Here is a 15,657-nt window from a genome sequence, read left to right on the forward strand (position 1 = left end):
ATTTGTAATTGTTTTAAAAAAAAAAGAGAACATTTTTATTCCAATCACTGTTTGATAAGGTGAGTTATCACTCGTGAAAACCTTCTTGTGTCGTACAGGTGCACTTTTTTGTTACACAGCCTTAAATTAGAGCCCTGAAGGTTTGCAAGAGTGATGTGGGTTGACTAATCTTTTAATTGATTTAAAAGACATTTTTGTATTTATCTGTGAAAAAACAGTATGCCTCTTCCCGTTGTCCCTGCTGAAGTTGGGATCTTAGTTTAGGGAACTGCATAGCAGAATCTCTCTCTCCAACATTGTGCACTGAAACTGTATGTTGCCCTGTGAATAGTTTTAAATCTTTTAATTTAATGGTTTCAAATGGTGATGTAATCTCATAGTTTTACTGAAACTAAATCTAGTCCCTTTCTTTGCTCCTGCCCTCCCCCGCCCTCAGAAAAGGGAGATGTGAAGACTAAGACTGATGCGTTGAAGAAGGTGATCATCATGATTCTGAATGGAGAGAAGCTCCCAGGGCTCCTGATGACGATCATTCGCTTTGTGTTGCCACTACAGGATCACACGATTAAAAAGTTGCTGCTTGTCTTTTGGGAGATTGTCCCCAAAACTACCCCTGATGGCAAGTTGCTGCAGGAGATGATTCTCGTGTGTGATGCCTACAGAAAGGTAAAAGTAGTTTTGTGGTTTGAAATTAATAATTGAAAAATGTTTTCAGTACAAAATGAATTTCAGTAGTGAATCTCTGAATGCATCATTTTATTTTTGGCATATGTCTGCTGTCATATATATGTTTACTAAAAACTTCAGCATTCAAAGAAATGTTTTTTCAAGAAAATGGCAAGCAGGTAACAAAACAATTTCACAGTATTTGCATGACATTTCTACAACAGACTTCGTCAAAACAGAACAGCAAAGCTTCGTCTTCCAAAAGCAAGTTTGAAAAAGGAAGACTTGAGTGGTATGAAATGTAGTCTGCTCTTGTTAATTTGAAGACATTTTTACAGGGAAATATTGTTTTTTATTACCCAATAATTTGAATTGAGCTATTGAAGTAACAGCACAAATGGCTTTTTTCAGCACTAAAACATTCAACTTAATTTGAATTAAGTGACTTCAAATTAACAAGAATTGACTGTAAATTTAAAATGTAATTTGAAAATGACTACTGAAACATAGGTGCATATTTCAAATGTAGATTCACTCAAAAGTAGCTTTGTAATTTCAGACTAAAACCAAACTTCAGTGGAGAATCAGGTTAAAATAATGCCCTTTCGTCTCTGGAGCCAGAATTAATTTTTCCCCGAGAGAGATTGATTGAAGTCTCCTCCTTGAAGTCACTCAGAGAATGGGTCCCTAAAATAATGTATTTTTGTGAAAATGTTTTTATTTGCCTGTTAAGGAAATTAGCTGTTAAATCTTTCTGGTTTAATTGTGCAATTTTAAAAAAAGCTCAAGATTGATGAGTGTTGATGAGATTAAAGTACACGTGTGTGCTTGGAGAAAAGGTGAATATGCAGTGGGGCAGTACACGTTGTCTGGAACGTAATTGGTACTAATAAGGTCGTTTTTGAATTTTCTCAGGACCTGCAACATCCAAATGAGTTTATTCGAGGGTCCACTCTGCGTTTTTTGTGCAAGCTGAAGGAGCCAGAGCTTTTAGAGCCACTGATGCCAGCCATACGTGCCTGCTTGGAACATCGCCACAGTTATGTACGCAGAAATGCTGTGCTGGCCATCTATACCATCTACAGGTAGTTATGTTTGAGTTGGTATTGTGCAATTTACTTGGAGGAATATAAGGAACTGAATGGGCTGATGGAACCATTCAATGGAAATATCACCTGAGGAATTGGAGGGGACTGAGTTTGTTGAGAGCTTTCAATGTGTACAATACTATACATAGAAAGCTTGTTTTAAAAAAAAAACAGACATTTTACTGATACAGGCTTCAAGGGGAGAGAGACAGGCTAAGTGAGTGGGCAAGAACATGGCAGATGGAATATAATGTGGGAAAATGTGAGGTTATGCACTTTGGTCGGAAAAACAAAGAGAGTATTTTTTAAATGGTGAGACTGGGAAATGTTGATGTTCAAAGGGACCTGGGTGTCCTTGTACATGAGTCACTGAAAGCTAACATGCAGGTGCAGCAAGCTATTAGGAAGGCAAATGGTATGTTGCCCTTTATTACAAGAGGATTTGAATACAGGAGTAAAGATGTCTTACTGCAATTCGGGCCTTGGTGAGACCGCACCTGGAGTATTGTGCACAATTTTGGTCTCCTTACATAAGAAAGGATATTCTTGCAATAGAGGGAGTGCAACGAAGGTTCACCAGACTGATTCCTGGGATGGCGGGATTGTCGTATGAGGAGTCTTGGCCTGTATTCTCTCGAGTTTAGAGGAATGAGAGGTGATCTCATTGAAACACACACAATTCTTACAGGGCTTGACTGGGTAGGTGCAGGGTGGATGTTTCTCCTGGCTGGAGAGTCCAGAACCAGGGGTCACAGTCTCAGAATAAAGGGTAGGCCATTTAGGACTGAGATGAGGAGATATTTCTTCACTCAGAGGGTGATGAATCTTTGGAATTCTTTACCCCAGAGAGCTGTGGAGGCTCAGTCATTGAGATCATTCAAAACAGAGGTTGATAGGTTTCTAGATATTAAAGGCATCAAGGGATATCGGGATAGTGCAGGAAAATAGCATTGTGGTAAAAGATCAGCCATGATCTTGTTGAATGGCGGAGCAGGCTCGAGGGGCCAGCTTGCCTACTCCTGCTCCTATTTCTTATATTCTTCTTATGTTCTTATGTCCTCCCTGAGAAGAGGTAATCGCACCTATACAGGTTGGAAGCAACAATTGTGGGGACTCTACATGTAATGTCTTCGACTCAGGATAGTCTGACTCGGATAATCTATGTTATCGATCAGATCACCCTTTTGGCGACTGGTGTTGAATTGAGGGTGGAATAACCTCCTGGCTGATCCAACAGAGCATTTGATGTGCTTTTGACCACATTGGTCATCATCTTGTTACCTGCTTAGTTCAACAGCTGTGGACTAAACCGGAGACTGCAGAATACAGCAACATTCTTTTGATCAGGAGATGCTAGCTGTTTTCTGACATGCTCAGGTGTAAAATTTTCCCGAGGAAAAGAGATGCAGTAAAACTATATAGTTTGAGAGAGTAATTTGTTTTGAAAGTATTTTTGAGGGGCCTTTTATTCTGCAGGCCAGGTCTTGGTGGAGTTGCTTAAGAATGCTGTTATCCTGAATTTACAGTGTAAGTCATGCAGCTGGTCTTCCTCCAGGGGTGTGCTGCTGCCAATGCAGTTAGATTGGTGGCAGGTAGTAAGACCAAAGTTGGGGGGAGGAGGAAGTCAGTCCAATAAAACCTGACTGTTTTCCTTTCATCAGTCTGCCGGCTGTGGAAGACCTGGACGATGAGAGCCAATTTTAAAGGAATTTCTGTTTGTCTTTTTCTTTTTTCCCACCCCTTATCTGCTTTTCCTTCCCCAACCAGATTATTACTCTATTAAGGATACAGTATATTGAAACATAGAAAGTACTGAAGTTTTCTGCCTGTCGGTGTTATCGTGTGTATTAAAATAAAACTGATTACATTAACTATACCAATAAGACAAGCTAGTCAAGCAGTCTCGACTAATTATGAACAACTGTTGAAATTTTAGTTTATTCAGACATAAAGCAAAATGTTGAAAATTTTGAGCTTCCGGATCAAGGCATTGCTGATAGTTTTTAGTAAAACAATGAATGAAAATTTTAGCTCAAAGACCTACTTATTTGTTCCTAAAAGAAGCTTTTTTTTTTAATTTCAAGAAACAATAACCAGATTTCTGTCAGCATATTCCAAAATATTTGTTTTTGGATATCATGTTCTGTTTTTTTTTTATATATAGGAACTTTGAGCACCTTATTCCTGATGCTCCTGAGTTGATCCATGATTTCTTGGTGAATGAAAAAGATGCAAGTTGTAAACGGAATGCTTTCATGATGCTTATTCATGCAGATCAGGTAAAACATTTGCGTCCTTTACAAATTCTGATCAGGAACAATAAAGTCAGTATCGGCTTCAGTTATAGCCGCAGAATGCCATATTACCTTTTTCAACCTGTTTTAATTGAAAAAACTTGAGACGTGTGGGATTCATAGGGAGATTAAGTTTATTGAGAAGAAGAGGGGGGGAAAAAAAACAGGATTTTGGGTGCACAGCTCCGAACCTGAAAGGCTGATGAACTCAAAACTGAGATTGAAAGATTTTTGTTCGGTAAGGGTATTAAAGGATATGGAATTGAGATACTTGAGGGGATGAATGACTTGGTTTATTTTTCCAGGAAAAATTGGAAACCGTATTCTGAATCCAGCTTTTGATCTCACAATTTTTTTGGTGTGAAAAAACCCTAGAAATAAAGTTGAGAAAAAAAATATATAGCTTTTTGACCTGCAAATGATTAGTTTACTTGCAAGACTCTTGAATAGATCCAGATCAGAAATTGCAAATTTTAAAGATAATTCATTATTTCTTATACCGTTTCTTAATGTTTCCCTAGGACCGAGCTCTGGATTACCTGAGTACTTGTATTGATCAAGTTCATACTTTTGGAGACATTCTGCAGCTGGTTATAGTTGAGCTGATTTATAAGGTGAAGTGACACAAATTCGGTTTTGCTCACTTGGCGGGGCGGTAATACTCGGGGAGCCTAAGCAGGACGGTAAAATTGGTGTTGTTAAAGAAGATATAGCTGATTTTAGATTAAGCCTTGATTTCTCCTTAGTACTTATTGCCAGGCAGTTTGTAATGCATATCACAATGCGTATTGCTATGTGGCGCCAATATTTAATTTTCATACTGTGGTTTAATTTTTAGTTCTGGATTGCTATTAACCTTAATGAATAGTATCTGTCTCTGCATCCTAAAATTATTATAAAACCTGGAAGGATTTGTCAGTTGACAATTAAAATTATAATGTTGTGCAAGAAAGTGTGCCTTAAAATAAATGTGAGGAACTTGGTATTCAATCGAATATTCACCGAATTGACTATTTCTGTTGTATTAGGTGTGCCATGCCAATCCAACAGAGAGAGCCCGATTTATTCGCTGTATCTACAACTTACTCCAGTCTTCAAGCCCTGCAGTAAAATATGAAGCTTCTGGTACCTTAGTTACGCTCTCAAGTGCTCCAACAGCCATCAAGGTACTGATTTCATGTTGTCTTTACTGGAAGCTTTCAAACACTGGTATTATGGTAGAAAATATAGACCCTCACTAAAGAGGGTGAAATCTGGATCTTGTGCAAATTAAGGTAATTCTGTATTGATTCAACCAATTTTATTCCAGAGTAGCAGTTCCCAGTGTAATATTCCCAGTGCATGAGGGAAGGGATATAAAAACCACGCATGAACGTCTTAATAAAAAAATAATGCTGGGAAGGCTTTTTATTCCTGTCTCGCATGTGCCAAAGTGTAATCAAGAGCTTAGTAAACCAGCATTAAAAGTGTGATCAATTCTTAAACACATTTTATAAATATTTAGTGTCAAAGGATACGCTCTTTTTATAAAGAAAGGAGCATACACAATGTATTTTTCTGCTAGCTAGAGGAAACTACATGTTACCTGGCCTGTCCCTTTCAAATCTATAGAACAACTTTCCAAGCGATAGATCTATTTATACACTAATTTTTGGAAATGTGATATAGATCTGTGCATGTGTGACAGATGTGTCTCAAACTTAAATTTTATTTTAAAAGTATATATAACAGGTGTTTACTTTGTCTTTCTCCAGGCTGCTGCTCAGTGCTACATTGATTTGATTATTAAAGAGAGCGATAACAACGTGAAGCTAATTGTTCTAGATCGTCTGATTGAGCTTAGGGAGCACCCTACACATGAGAGGGTGCTGCAGGTAATAAACCTGGAACTGATGACTTGAAATTGTGACCATTGTGTTTTCTTGCCTTGAACACCCTGAACAAGTATCATTTTATTCAAACACATCTGCTAAATAGTTGTAGGAATTGCTACACTGAAGTTTTCCAATTTGAAATATTTACTGCAATATAGGTTTTTTTTGAAAAGAAGGGAGAGAATCATCCTGGCTGCAGAGATTGATCAGATCATTGAGTAGTATCTGGAAATTTAGTTTCAGATAAAGCACATTTTGAGTGCATGTCTTTCACTCTTCATTGTTATCAGTAACTAGCAGTTAACATTTTCCTCTCTCGCGCTCTCTGTCCCTCATAAGTAATATTGTAAACGTGTGTGTGAGAGAGATAATATATCAACTTAGAGTTGGGTATAGAGGGACCATGATATCAAAATCTGCAGATAACGCAAATAAGGAGTGTGGTTAACTGAACAAGATTACAAGCAACTTCAAGAGGACATAGGCTAGCAGATTGAGCAGATAGATGTTTGAAATTTAATGCAGAGAAATGTGAAATTATGTATTTTAAGAGGACGAATAAGAGGGAAATATACACTAAGTGGTTTAAAAACTTTAAAAGGAGTAGGAAAACAAGGAGGCTAAGCACCTTTTCACACAATGAGTAGTGGAAATCCGGAACGCGTTCCCCCCAAAAGACTGTGGATGCTGTGTCAATTGGTATTTTCAAGAATGAGACGAATACATTTTTTTTGGGTAAGGATATCAAGACACGTGGAACAAAGGTGGGTAAATGGAGTTGAGGTACATATCAGCCATGATCTAATTGAATGATGGAACAGGCTCATGGGGCTGAATGGTCTACTCCTATTCCTATGTTCAGGTGCACAAATGTTTAAAAGTGGCATGACAACTTGATAAGGCTGTTTTAAAACAAAACATATGGGTTCTATGGTTGTATAAATAGAGTATAAAAGCAAAGAGGCAGTGCTGAACTTGTCAGGCTGCAGTTAGAATATTGTAGCCAGTTTTTGGCATTTACTTTAGGAAGGAGGTCAAGGCCATGAAGATGGTGTAGAAGAGATTTACTGGAATGATAACAGGTATGCAAGGTTAAGAGAGTAAAGAAACAGAAGCAGTGGTGGAATAAGAATACAAATCAGCATTTAAAAGGGAAATGAATAATATTTGAAAAAGAAAAAAATAATCAAGGTGTGAGAAAATCGGATAATGGTGGGAAAGGTAGGTAGCACTTGTATCCCGTTTAAAGCTCTTATTTTTGAAGCTATGCTAGTAAATTTCTAATGTTGCAATATTTAGTATTGCATGTGAAATTTCACATTTTCTTAGCCATCCAGAAAGATGAAAAACTTGTTAAATTTAATTTTACAGCTGGCTTGGTAACCCCAGTCATGTATTTTCAAAGAGGGTTCACCTTTGTGCATTTGCTTGTTTTGGGATTTGAACTTGACTATTTCATTTGGATAAGGTTGCTGATAGTTAATCAGGTATTTAGATAGAACACTGCATATTTTGGTGGAGAAAGAATTGGCCCTAACCTGTATCCTTTTGGGAAGAAAACTATTTATCAGCTGACTAGGAGGTTAGTCACTACCACCTTCTCCAAAGAAGAGAAAGGTAGTGGTCTGGAAATTTTGAAATGAGGATATAATGGAATTACATTTTTTTCCAAGTTCATTGAGCCTGAGTTTAAAAATTTGTCGTTTTCAGGATTTGGTGATGGACGTCCTGCGAGTTCTGACCACTCCAGATTTGGAGGTACGCAAGAAGACCTTGCAGTTGGCACTAGATCTTGTATCTTCTCGTAATGTTGAAGAGGTATGGCCTAGCATTTGAGTAATTTCATTTATTGTTAACTTCTAATGTCAAATAACAAGTTCACTAAATAAATATTTGTGCCCCACAGCTTGTCATTGTTCTAAAGAAGGAAGTCATTAAAACAAATAATGTATCAGAACATGAGGACACCGACAAGTACCGACAGCTTCTGGTCAGAACATTACATTCATGCAGTGTCCGTTTTCCAGACATGGCTGGAAATGTTATCCCAGTGGTAAGTGAGCATAATTTATTTATTTTCTTTCCCTTCCTGTCCTGAAGGCTTTGACTCACGCTAGGGTATAGTTGCAGGGATACTGATGCCTTCCAGTACCTCATGCAAATGATCACACATCATGTGTGAGCCTCGACAGTAAGTGTTGACAAGCAGTCTTGGGAGTGTGGTGGTAAGAAGTGAGGACATTGTAGGCAAGCCCATTCTTGTCCTCACCAATGTCCACGTGTGCTGTCCGGCAGGCTGGATATCCGCAGGAACAGGAAGCGTGGTTGATTTTTTTTCTGCTCTCTAAGTCCAGGCTTTGCTTTTCCACCACCCCGATGAGCTCGATCACCTCAACATAGGATAGGGATCAAGCTCAGTCCCTTTTGGCCTGTGTGGCTCAAGTCCACATCAAGTAGTGCATTTACCAGCTGAGCCCTTGTGGAGGAATTTTTGTTTTGGCAAACGGCAACTTTACGACCTTGTATACAAGGAATGCCACAGGTTCGGTGTAAGCATGTATCCGACAATCTGTCCTAGCTACCTGGTATTTCATGTAGTCATGGCGAGCGGTACATGGCGAGCGGTATTTTGTCAGCTTGCAGGCTCACTTGTTCTGCCTCTGTTGCTATGCTGAATTTGGATTTAATCATGGATATAACTTGATAATGCCATTGTTTTCTTCTATTCAGGTGTAAATTATTGAACGAGCGAGAGCATTATGACATGTTCTTTTGATTGAATCATTCTCTGTTGGAAAGATGCATAGACATTTCTGACAATATTAGGATCGTTATTGTTTTATACATTTATAACTAGCTAACAACAATGGGTTTCAAGCTACGTTCGTTGAATGATGCAGGTATAGTCATGTGCAGGTTGTAATTTTTTTGTTTTTTTTCTGTTTTAATAATACCAGCCTGATCTTTCCTTAGCTGATGGAATTCCTCAGTGACAATAACGAGGCAGCTGCTGCTGATGTTCTGGAGTTTGTGCGAGAAGCTATTCAGAGGTTTGATGGCCTTCGGCCAGTTATCATTGAGAAGATGCTGGAGGTCTTCCATGCCATCAAATCTGTCAAGTAAGTACAGAAGGTATTCGAGAATCTAGAGCTTATCAGTAGAACAATAATTTCAATTATTGTGTTTTGATTTTCATTGTTGTAAAATTTTCATTGATGTTTAAATTGTGGTTGGACAGAAGTGTAATCTTGAACTATGTTTTGGTTTGCTGTAGTCAGTAGGAGAGGCAGACCTTGTGTCGAATCTGAAGGGTATCTCTCAAATCCTACCGCCTACTATGATACCAGGCTTGAATCAATAATTTCTGTGTGTATTTTCACCCACCGGTTTTAAACGTATGAAGCAATATGGTGGGCTGGTTGTTGTAGCTGTGTACTACTGGTTTTCCATTTGGGGGCTTCATGTTCCAAATCCTATCTCAACTTGTGTGAAATTGTGGGAGGTAGGAAAGATGGCAGGCCTAATTTTGCTCCAGTTTATTGCTCTTTGTTCAGTTGATCTTGGAATTTAGTTCATAGAAGTCAAGGAAGTATGTTGAAGTCAAAGAAGCAATCTTGATATCGTATCCGGAGTATGAAATGTGCAAGTTGCAGGATCTAGTGAAATGGGCAATATGGTTAGGGATAAAGTTGCTTCTTTTCACTTTTACAAGTTCTGTTCAACATGCTTACAGAAAAATGGCAGTTTCCAATAAATTAAGATTGTTTACTTGAGGATTTGGAATAATCGAAACAAAAACCTGCAGTCAGTGTAACCATTTTCCAGGTTCAAAAAAGCTTAAAATTCAAACATTGTATGAATCGTGTCACAGCTAATCTCCATGGTATTTTCATTGCTGTTCATGATTATCTTTTTTTCATAAATTCACTGTGCTGCCATTTTGGGTTTTGACTTCAGTTTATTTTAGGATTGAAGTAACCAATTTCAGTTTTGGTTCACTCACAAAATTACCCTCAATTAATTGTAAGCATAAAAGTAGTATTAAGTTCTCTGCTGAGGAGAAATAGCATTCATAATAAAATAAAAATCCTGTGAATTCAATCAGATCTAACCCTAACAGCAGCACCCTATAGTCCTTCATGCATTTTATTTTGTTTGTTTGTTACAGGATATACCGTGGAGCTCTTTGGATTTTGGGAGAATACTGTAGCTCTAAGGATGATATTCAGAGTGTAATGACTGAGGTTCGTCGGTCCTTAGGCGAGGTATGTATGGAATACTTCCATTTTTTTTTTCTCTCCTCCAGATTACTTTGCGCCATTCCATTGACAAGAGAATGAACATCATGTTCACAACCAGGTCTCTGCTAAAGATGTTGCATAGCCCTCAGAGTTTTGTTTCCCAGTTTTCTCAGCCTAAATTGCAAAACACGCCCTGTAATGAATTGGATGTGTGAATCTGCAACGTATCCTGCCAGGCACGAAAAGTTTGCTGAACCAAACCCAGCCTTTGAATTATTAAGTAATGTCTGTAAACGGCAATTTACAAAAACAACAAAATCTACTGAGTCTAAACTGTGTATAAATATAAAAGTTAACTTGTACTGATCAGTAATTTAAATCTTAACCGTACTAGAAATGTAATTCTCCTATGGCGCACTTTGAGGTAGAAATTGCTTGGAGTGGCAATCCAACACTGCTTGCTGCTCCGTGTATTTATTCTCACCCCACTAACTTACTGCGGCCTTTTCTTCGGGCACTTCCTCGAATAGGAAGTGGAGAAAAGCCCAGTGCCAGTTCAGGCAAAGCTAGGACTCTGGAAGAGGATCGATCTCTCCCCTCAACCGATCAGATTGCAGCATTTTTGACCAGCTGCGTTCATTGTCTCTGCAGGCTTGGTACATTAAACCAGAAAGTGAAAGGTACAACATTAAAATCAATGTAAAAACAGTTATAGACAGCAAAAAAACCAGGGTAAGAAATAATTGAATTAAATAAAAGAGACAAGGGAAAAGTTTTAAAAAAGAATTAAATTTTTTAGTTTTAAAAAAAACTTAGAGACCAAAAACTCTTTAAAATAAGTAATAATGAGACTCCATATTTTTTAAAAGTTAATTTTTAGTTGTTTGGCAGTCACTAAGACTAACTGCACTGTTAAAACTTAGTTTAAACTGGTGTTTTTAAGCGGATCTGTTTTGTGGTGTAATTAGTTACTTTCCAGCTGGGCAGATAAGCAAGTTTGCGATTTTTTTTCAATGATTTCTCTGACTGCAGCGTACGATATACCTTTAATTCGAAGCTGTCATATCACCAACGAACCAGCAGGAGCAAGTTCCGGCTGTTGAGCTCGCTGTTATTTCGCGAGCGATTTCTGCCCCAATAGAACTGCTTTAAGAAATTTCATCCAATATCTTCAAAAATTAAGGTTCTAATGTTGCAAGGGAGAGGAGCAAATATTAAAGAAAGTAACCTGAAGAATGTAATTGAAGGAATGTTGCTCTTCAGTGAAACTGAAAATATGATTGTTTTTGTGCACCACAATAACAATTTGATCATGCAAGAAATGCCAAATTGAATTATGGATCAATTGTCATGGAAGAGTATTCTTTGAAACCATAAATGCTGTACTTCGTTTTTCCCTGACTCCTATGTCGATAGATTCCGATAGTTGAGTCTGAGATAAAGAAAGAAACTGGTGAGCTGAAGATTGAAGATGATGTTCAGGTGATTCCAACACACAAACTTGTGACTGAGATGGGGACCTATGCAACTCAGAGTGCCCTTAGCACAAGACCTTCCAAAAAGGAAGAAGATAGGTAATGTTAAAATTTTTCCTAATGGATGCATAAATGGTATCACGTTAAAAGAATGGAGACAAATACTGATTTTGGGATTGAACCTGATTATAGCAACCTACCACCCAGAACAGTAATTTGAAAATTAGGACAGAAACAAATAAAACCTAGAAATGTCAATATGTGCATACTGTAGTTCTAGTCTGACACTTGTGGATGGTTTCCTTATTGGGCACAGGCAGCACTTAATCTTCCCCCATGCCAACGGGTGGTAACAACATAGGATGTATCTTCAGTTTCCCCTATCATGTACAGTGAATTAAGTTCCATGGTAGAGGGGGTGCTGAAGACAGTTCATGTTACATGTGAACTTTTAACATTATACTTTGAAAGCAGTTGCAAGCACTTATATATTTACTTATTAATAGATTTATTTCCTTTAGAATTGTTTTGCTGATTGAACCTCAAAGTTACAAACATTTATTTTTGATCTTTTTTTAAAAAAAAGGTGCTTGCAGCTAAGATTTTTGTGACCCAAGTTCAGGAAAAAACAAAACTTAAAAATCAGAAGATGAATGATATATGGTAGAGGATGATGAAGAATTGTTGCTTTTATATTTGCACTATTTAATTTCCTTGATGGCTTGTACTATATGCACAAATGTCTTGAATGCGTACTTCCTAGTTAGCATTTTAACTCACTGCTAAGTGAGCATTTTACCTAAACTACAGTTTCATAGGTAGCAAGCGTTTTGTGGTGCATTCATGATATCTGTATTAGTGATCAGAAGCAAGTCTTTAGCATTTTATTGTGAATGATTTGCTATTTCGACGGTACAAGGGACATAATGAAGTGGACATTAATATATGGCACAATAATGAACAAATACATCCACACTGCTGTTCTTGGTTGTTACCGCATAATTAAATGAATTTTAAAGAAACTTGTATGCTTTCTTTAAGACCACCTCTGCGTGGATTCCTGCTGGATGGGGATTTCTTCGTGGCTGGTGCCCTTGCGACTACACTGACCAAGATAGCTCTGCGTTATGTGACGCTTCTGCAAGACAAGAAGAAACAGAATGTATGTAGTAATTGAGATTGCACTTGAAAATATGACTTGAAAATAGGACAACTAATTTTGAGTGTCTTTATAAACTAGAAGTACAGTAAACAAACATCTTTTTTGAAAAAAAATTAGATATTCCAGGCTGTTCAGTGACCATTTATCCATATCAAAGTTATTTGCAAAATACATCAGTTAATTTAGCACAGTTATGCTTTTGAAAAGTTTTGGATGGATTGCAAGGATTCATATTCAAGGCGCATGCATAAATTTGCAGTCTGAGTGCGGACATAGCACGAAGAGACAGGCTAATGTTTGTAAACTGTGATGGTTCTTTGAGGAGGCTGAGCAGATCAGTTGAGTGGTTCAAGGCAAGAGTAGTTGGGTGGATAAGGCAACAGCAATTTGACTTGATGAGAGCAAGAATCGTGGTACTAGTGGCAGCTCGATTTTGGTGAAATAGAGTATTGATTTGAACAATTCAGGCCAGAGTGGCAACAATTTTATTTGACAGAAACAGTAATGACATTAATTGATATTTTAAGTTGGTAAAATTGGGAACTTGATATTTAAACTATGTATTTAACGTTCTTTTAAAGGGGATATCTTTGGTTCTGTAAAATTATGTGACAAGATATTGGAAGTCTCTATTTTGGCAGGAACAGCAGTTCATTTTTGGTGAGATGGCAGCCGATCACTTTAAACAATATTTTAAAAATAAAATGCTTGAAGAATTCAAGATAAAATGTTGAAGGTATATGTAGCAACAAGGAATTATGATTATCGGGATTATTACTGAAAAAATAGCAAAGACAGGTAGCTTTATTTTTTTTTTTAAAGATAATTCAGAAATTGAGGAAGCTGAAGTGATAATGCACAGGAAGACAAATGAACTACTGGCCTGAGATAACAAACAGCCAGAAGATAGAGGTGGGGAAAGCTTTGGGAAGAGTAAAGAAAGATGCAAAAGTCGGTCATTGGAACTAATGGGGACGAAGGGATGAATATAGTATAAGATGTTGAGCATTATTTTTTTTTAAAAAAGTGGAGAGGAAGTTAGAATTCTAAAGGATGAAACTCGCAGCGAAAGTTAAAGTGAAGAGAAATTAGTTGAAATGCTTACTGAATATTTTCTGTAAGTATTTACTGAAGAAGCTAATACTTAGCTACAATTCATTTTTTTTATAATATACCAAAGATTCGAGATGATTTTCAAGTCGGTAAGGCAGAAATAATTGATGGATTATAGGAACTAAAATATAAACTCTTTTGCCCTGGATGGCAGATATTCTAAGGTATTGTATTTGGAGCTCCAACCCCACCTCTCGTGTATCTGAGGAGCACCCCCTCTCACACTTTTTCATAATCTGGGGAAGCTCCTCACATAGTGCTGTGTCTGGTGAGGCCCTGCGCACTCTCCCTCTCTTGCGCTTCTTCCTCTGTGTCTGTACAAAAACACAAGGTGCAACTGAAGATAAGGAAAAAGGACTTGGGTCAGTTACACAACTAAATTCTGGTCAATCCACTACGGTTTGGAATTTCCTGGATCACATTTACACTGGTTTCTAACCCGACCTTGCCATCTGCAACTTAAACTGCAATTTCCTGAGAATGTTATTCACAAATGCCAGAACATTTTAAAAACTGGCGTAAAGTGAGCGGAAATCAGTATAAACAATTGGGGTCCTTGGGAAGCATGGAACATATGCCATCTTCTTCTTTGAGCCGCTCTTTATGTTATCGGTGTTATGAAAATTAAAGTTTGAAGCTATCAAACAATAATTTATTCACTCAGCATAACATGGAATCATAGGTTGCAGCACGGAAGGAGGCCATTCGGCCCATCGAGTCCACGCTGGCCCGATGCAAGAGTAATCCAGCTCGTCCCACTCCCCTCAACCTTGCAAATTTTTTCTTTTCAAGTACTGATCCAGTTCCCTTTTGAAGGCCATGATTGAATCTGCCTCCACCGCCCCCTTGCTGTGTAAAAAAGTTTTTCCCTCATGTCACCTTTATTTCTTTTGCCAGTCACCTTAAATCTATGCCCTCTGGTTCTTGACCTTCCGCCAATGGGAACAGTTTCTCTCTCTATCTACTCTGTCTAGACCCTTCATGATTTTAAATACCTCTATCGAATCTCCTCGCAACTGTCTCTTTTCCAAGGAGAGCAACCCCAGCTTCTCCAGTCTATCCACGTAACTAAAACCCCTCATCCCTGGAATCATTCTAGTAAATCTCTTCTGCACCCTCTCTAAAGCCTTCACATCTTTCTTAAAGTGCGGTGCCCAGAATTGGACCCAATACTCCAGTTGTGGCCGAACCAGTGTTTTATAAAAGTTCATCATGACTTCCATACTTTTGTACTCTGCCTCTATTTCTAAAGCCCAGGATCCCGTATGCTTTTTTAACTGCTTCCTTAACCTGCCCTGCCACTTTCAACGATTTGTGCACATATACCCGCAGATCTCTCTGTTCCTGTACCCCTTCTAGAATTGTGCCCTGCAGTTTATATTGCCTCTCCTCATTCTTCCTACTGAAATGTATCACTTCGCATTTTTCTGCGTCAAATTTCATTTGCCACGTGTCCGCCCATTCCACCACCCTGTCTGTATCCTCTTGAAGTCTATCACTATCCTCCTCACTGTTCACTACCCTTCCAAGTTTTGAGTCATCTGCAAATTTGGAAATTGTGCCCTGTCCTCCCAAGCCCAAGTCATTAATATATATCAAGAAAAACAGTGGTCTCAGCACCGACCCCTGGGGAACGCTACTGTACACCTCCCTCCAGTCCGAAAAACAACCGTTCACCAATACTCCCTGTTTCCTGTCCCTTAGCCAATTCTGTATCCGTGTTGCTCCTGTCCCCTTTATTCCA

General features: G+C 38.2%; 1 protein-coding gene across 1 annotated transcript in view; it reads left to right on the plus strand.

Annotated features, from left to right (window-relative positions):
* Positions 1-15,657, plus strand: part of copb1 (COPI coat complex subunit beta 1) — a 42,874-nt gene that overhangs the window by 10,338 nt on the left and 16,879 nt on the right. The window contains exons 3-14 of the mRNA XM_067993913.1: positions 437-666; positions 1,582-1,751; positions 3,919-4,033; positions 4,570-4,662; positions 5,077-5,214; positions 5,803-5,922; positions 7,633-7,740; positions 7,829-7,975; positions 8,896-9,041; positions 10,091-10,187; positions 11,580-11,737; positions 12,680-12,800. Of these exons, the coding sequence (XP_067850014.1) occupies positions 437-666; positions 1,582-1,751; positions 3,919-4,033; positions 4,570-4,662; positions 5,077-5,214; positions 5,803-5,922; positions 7,633-7,740; positions 7,829-7,975; positions 8,896-9,041; positions 10,091-10,187; positions 11,580-11,737; positions 12,680-12,800 (1,643 nt within the window). The remainder of the gene's footprint in view (positions 1-436; positions 667-1,581; positions 1,752-3,918; positions 4,034-4,569; positions 4,663-5,076; positions 5,215-5,802; positions 5,923-7,632; positions 7,741-7,828; positions 7,976-8,895; positions 9,042-10,090; positions 10,188-11,579; positions 11,738-12,679; positions 12,801-15,657) is intronic.

The sequence above is a fragment of the Heptranchias perlo genome, chromosome 12 (genome assembly GCF_035084215.1).
Source record: "Heptranchias perlo isolate sHepPer1 chromosome 12, sHepPer1.hap1, whole genome shotgun sequence".
NCBI classification, from domain to species: Eukaryota; Metazoa; Chordata; class Chondrichthyes; order Hexanchiformes; family Hexanchidae; genus Heptranchias; species Heptranchias perlo.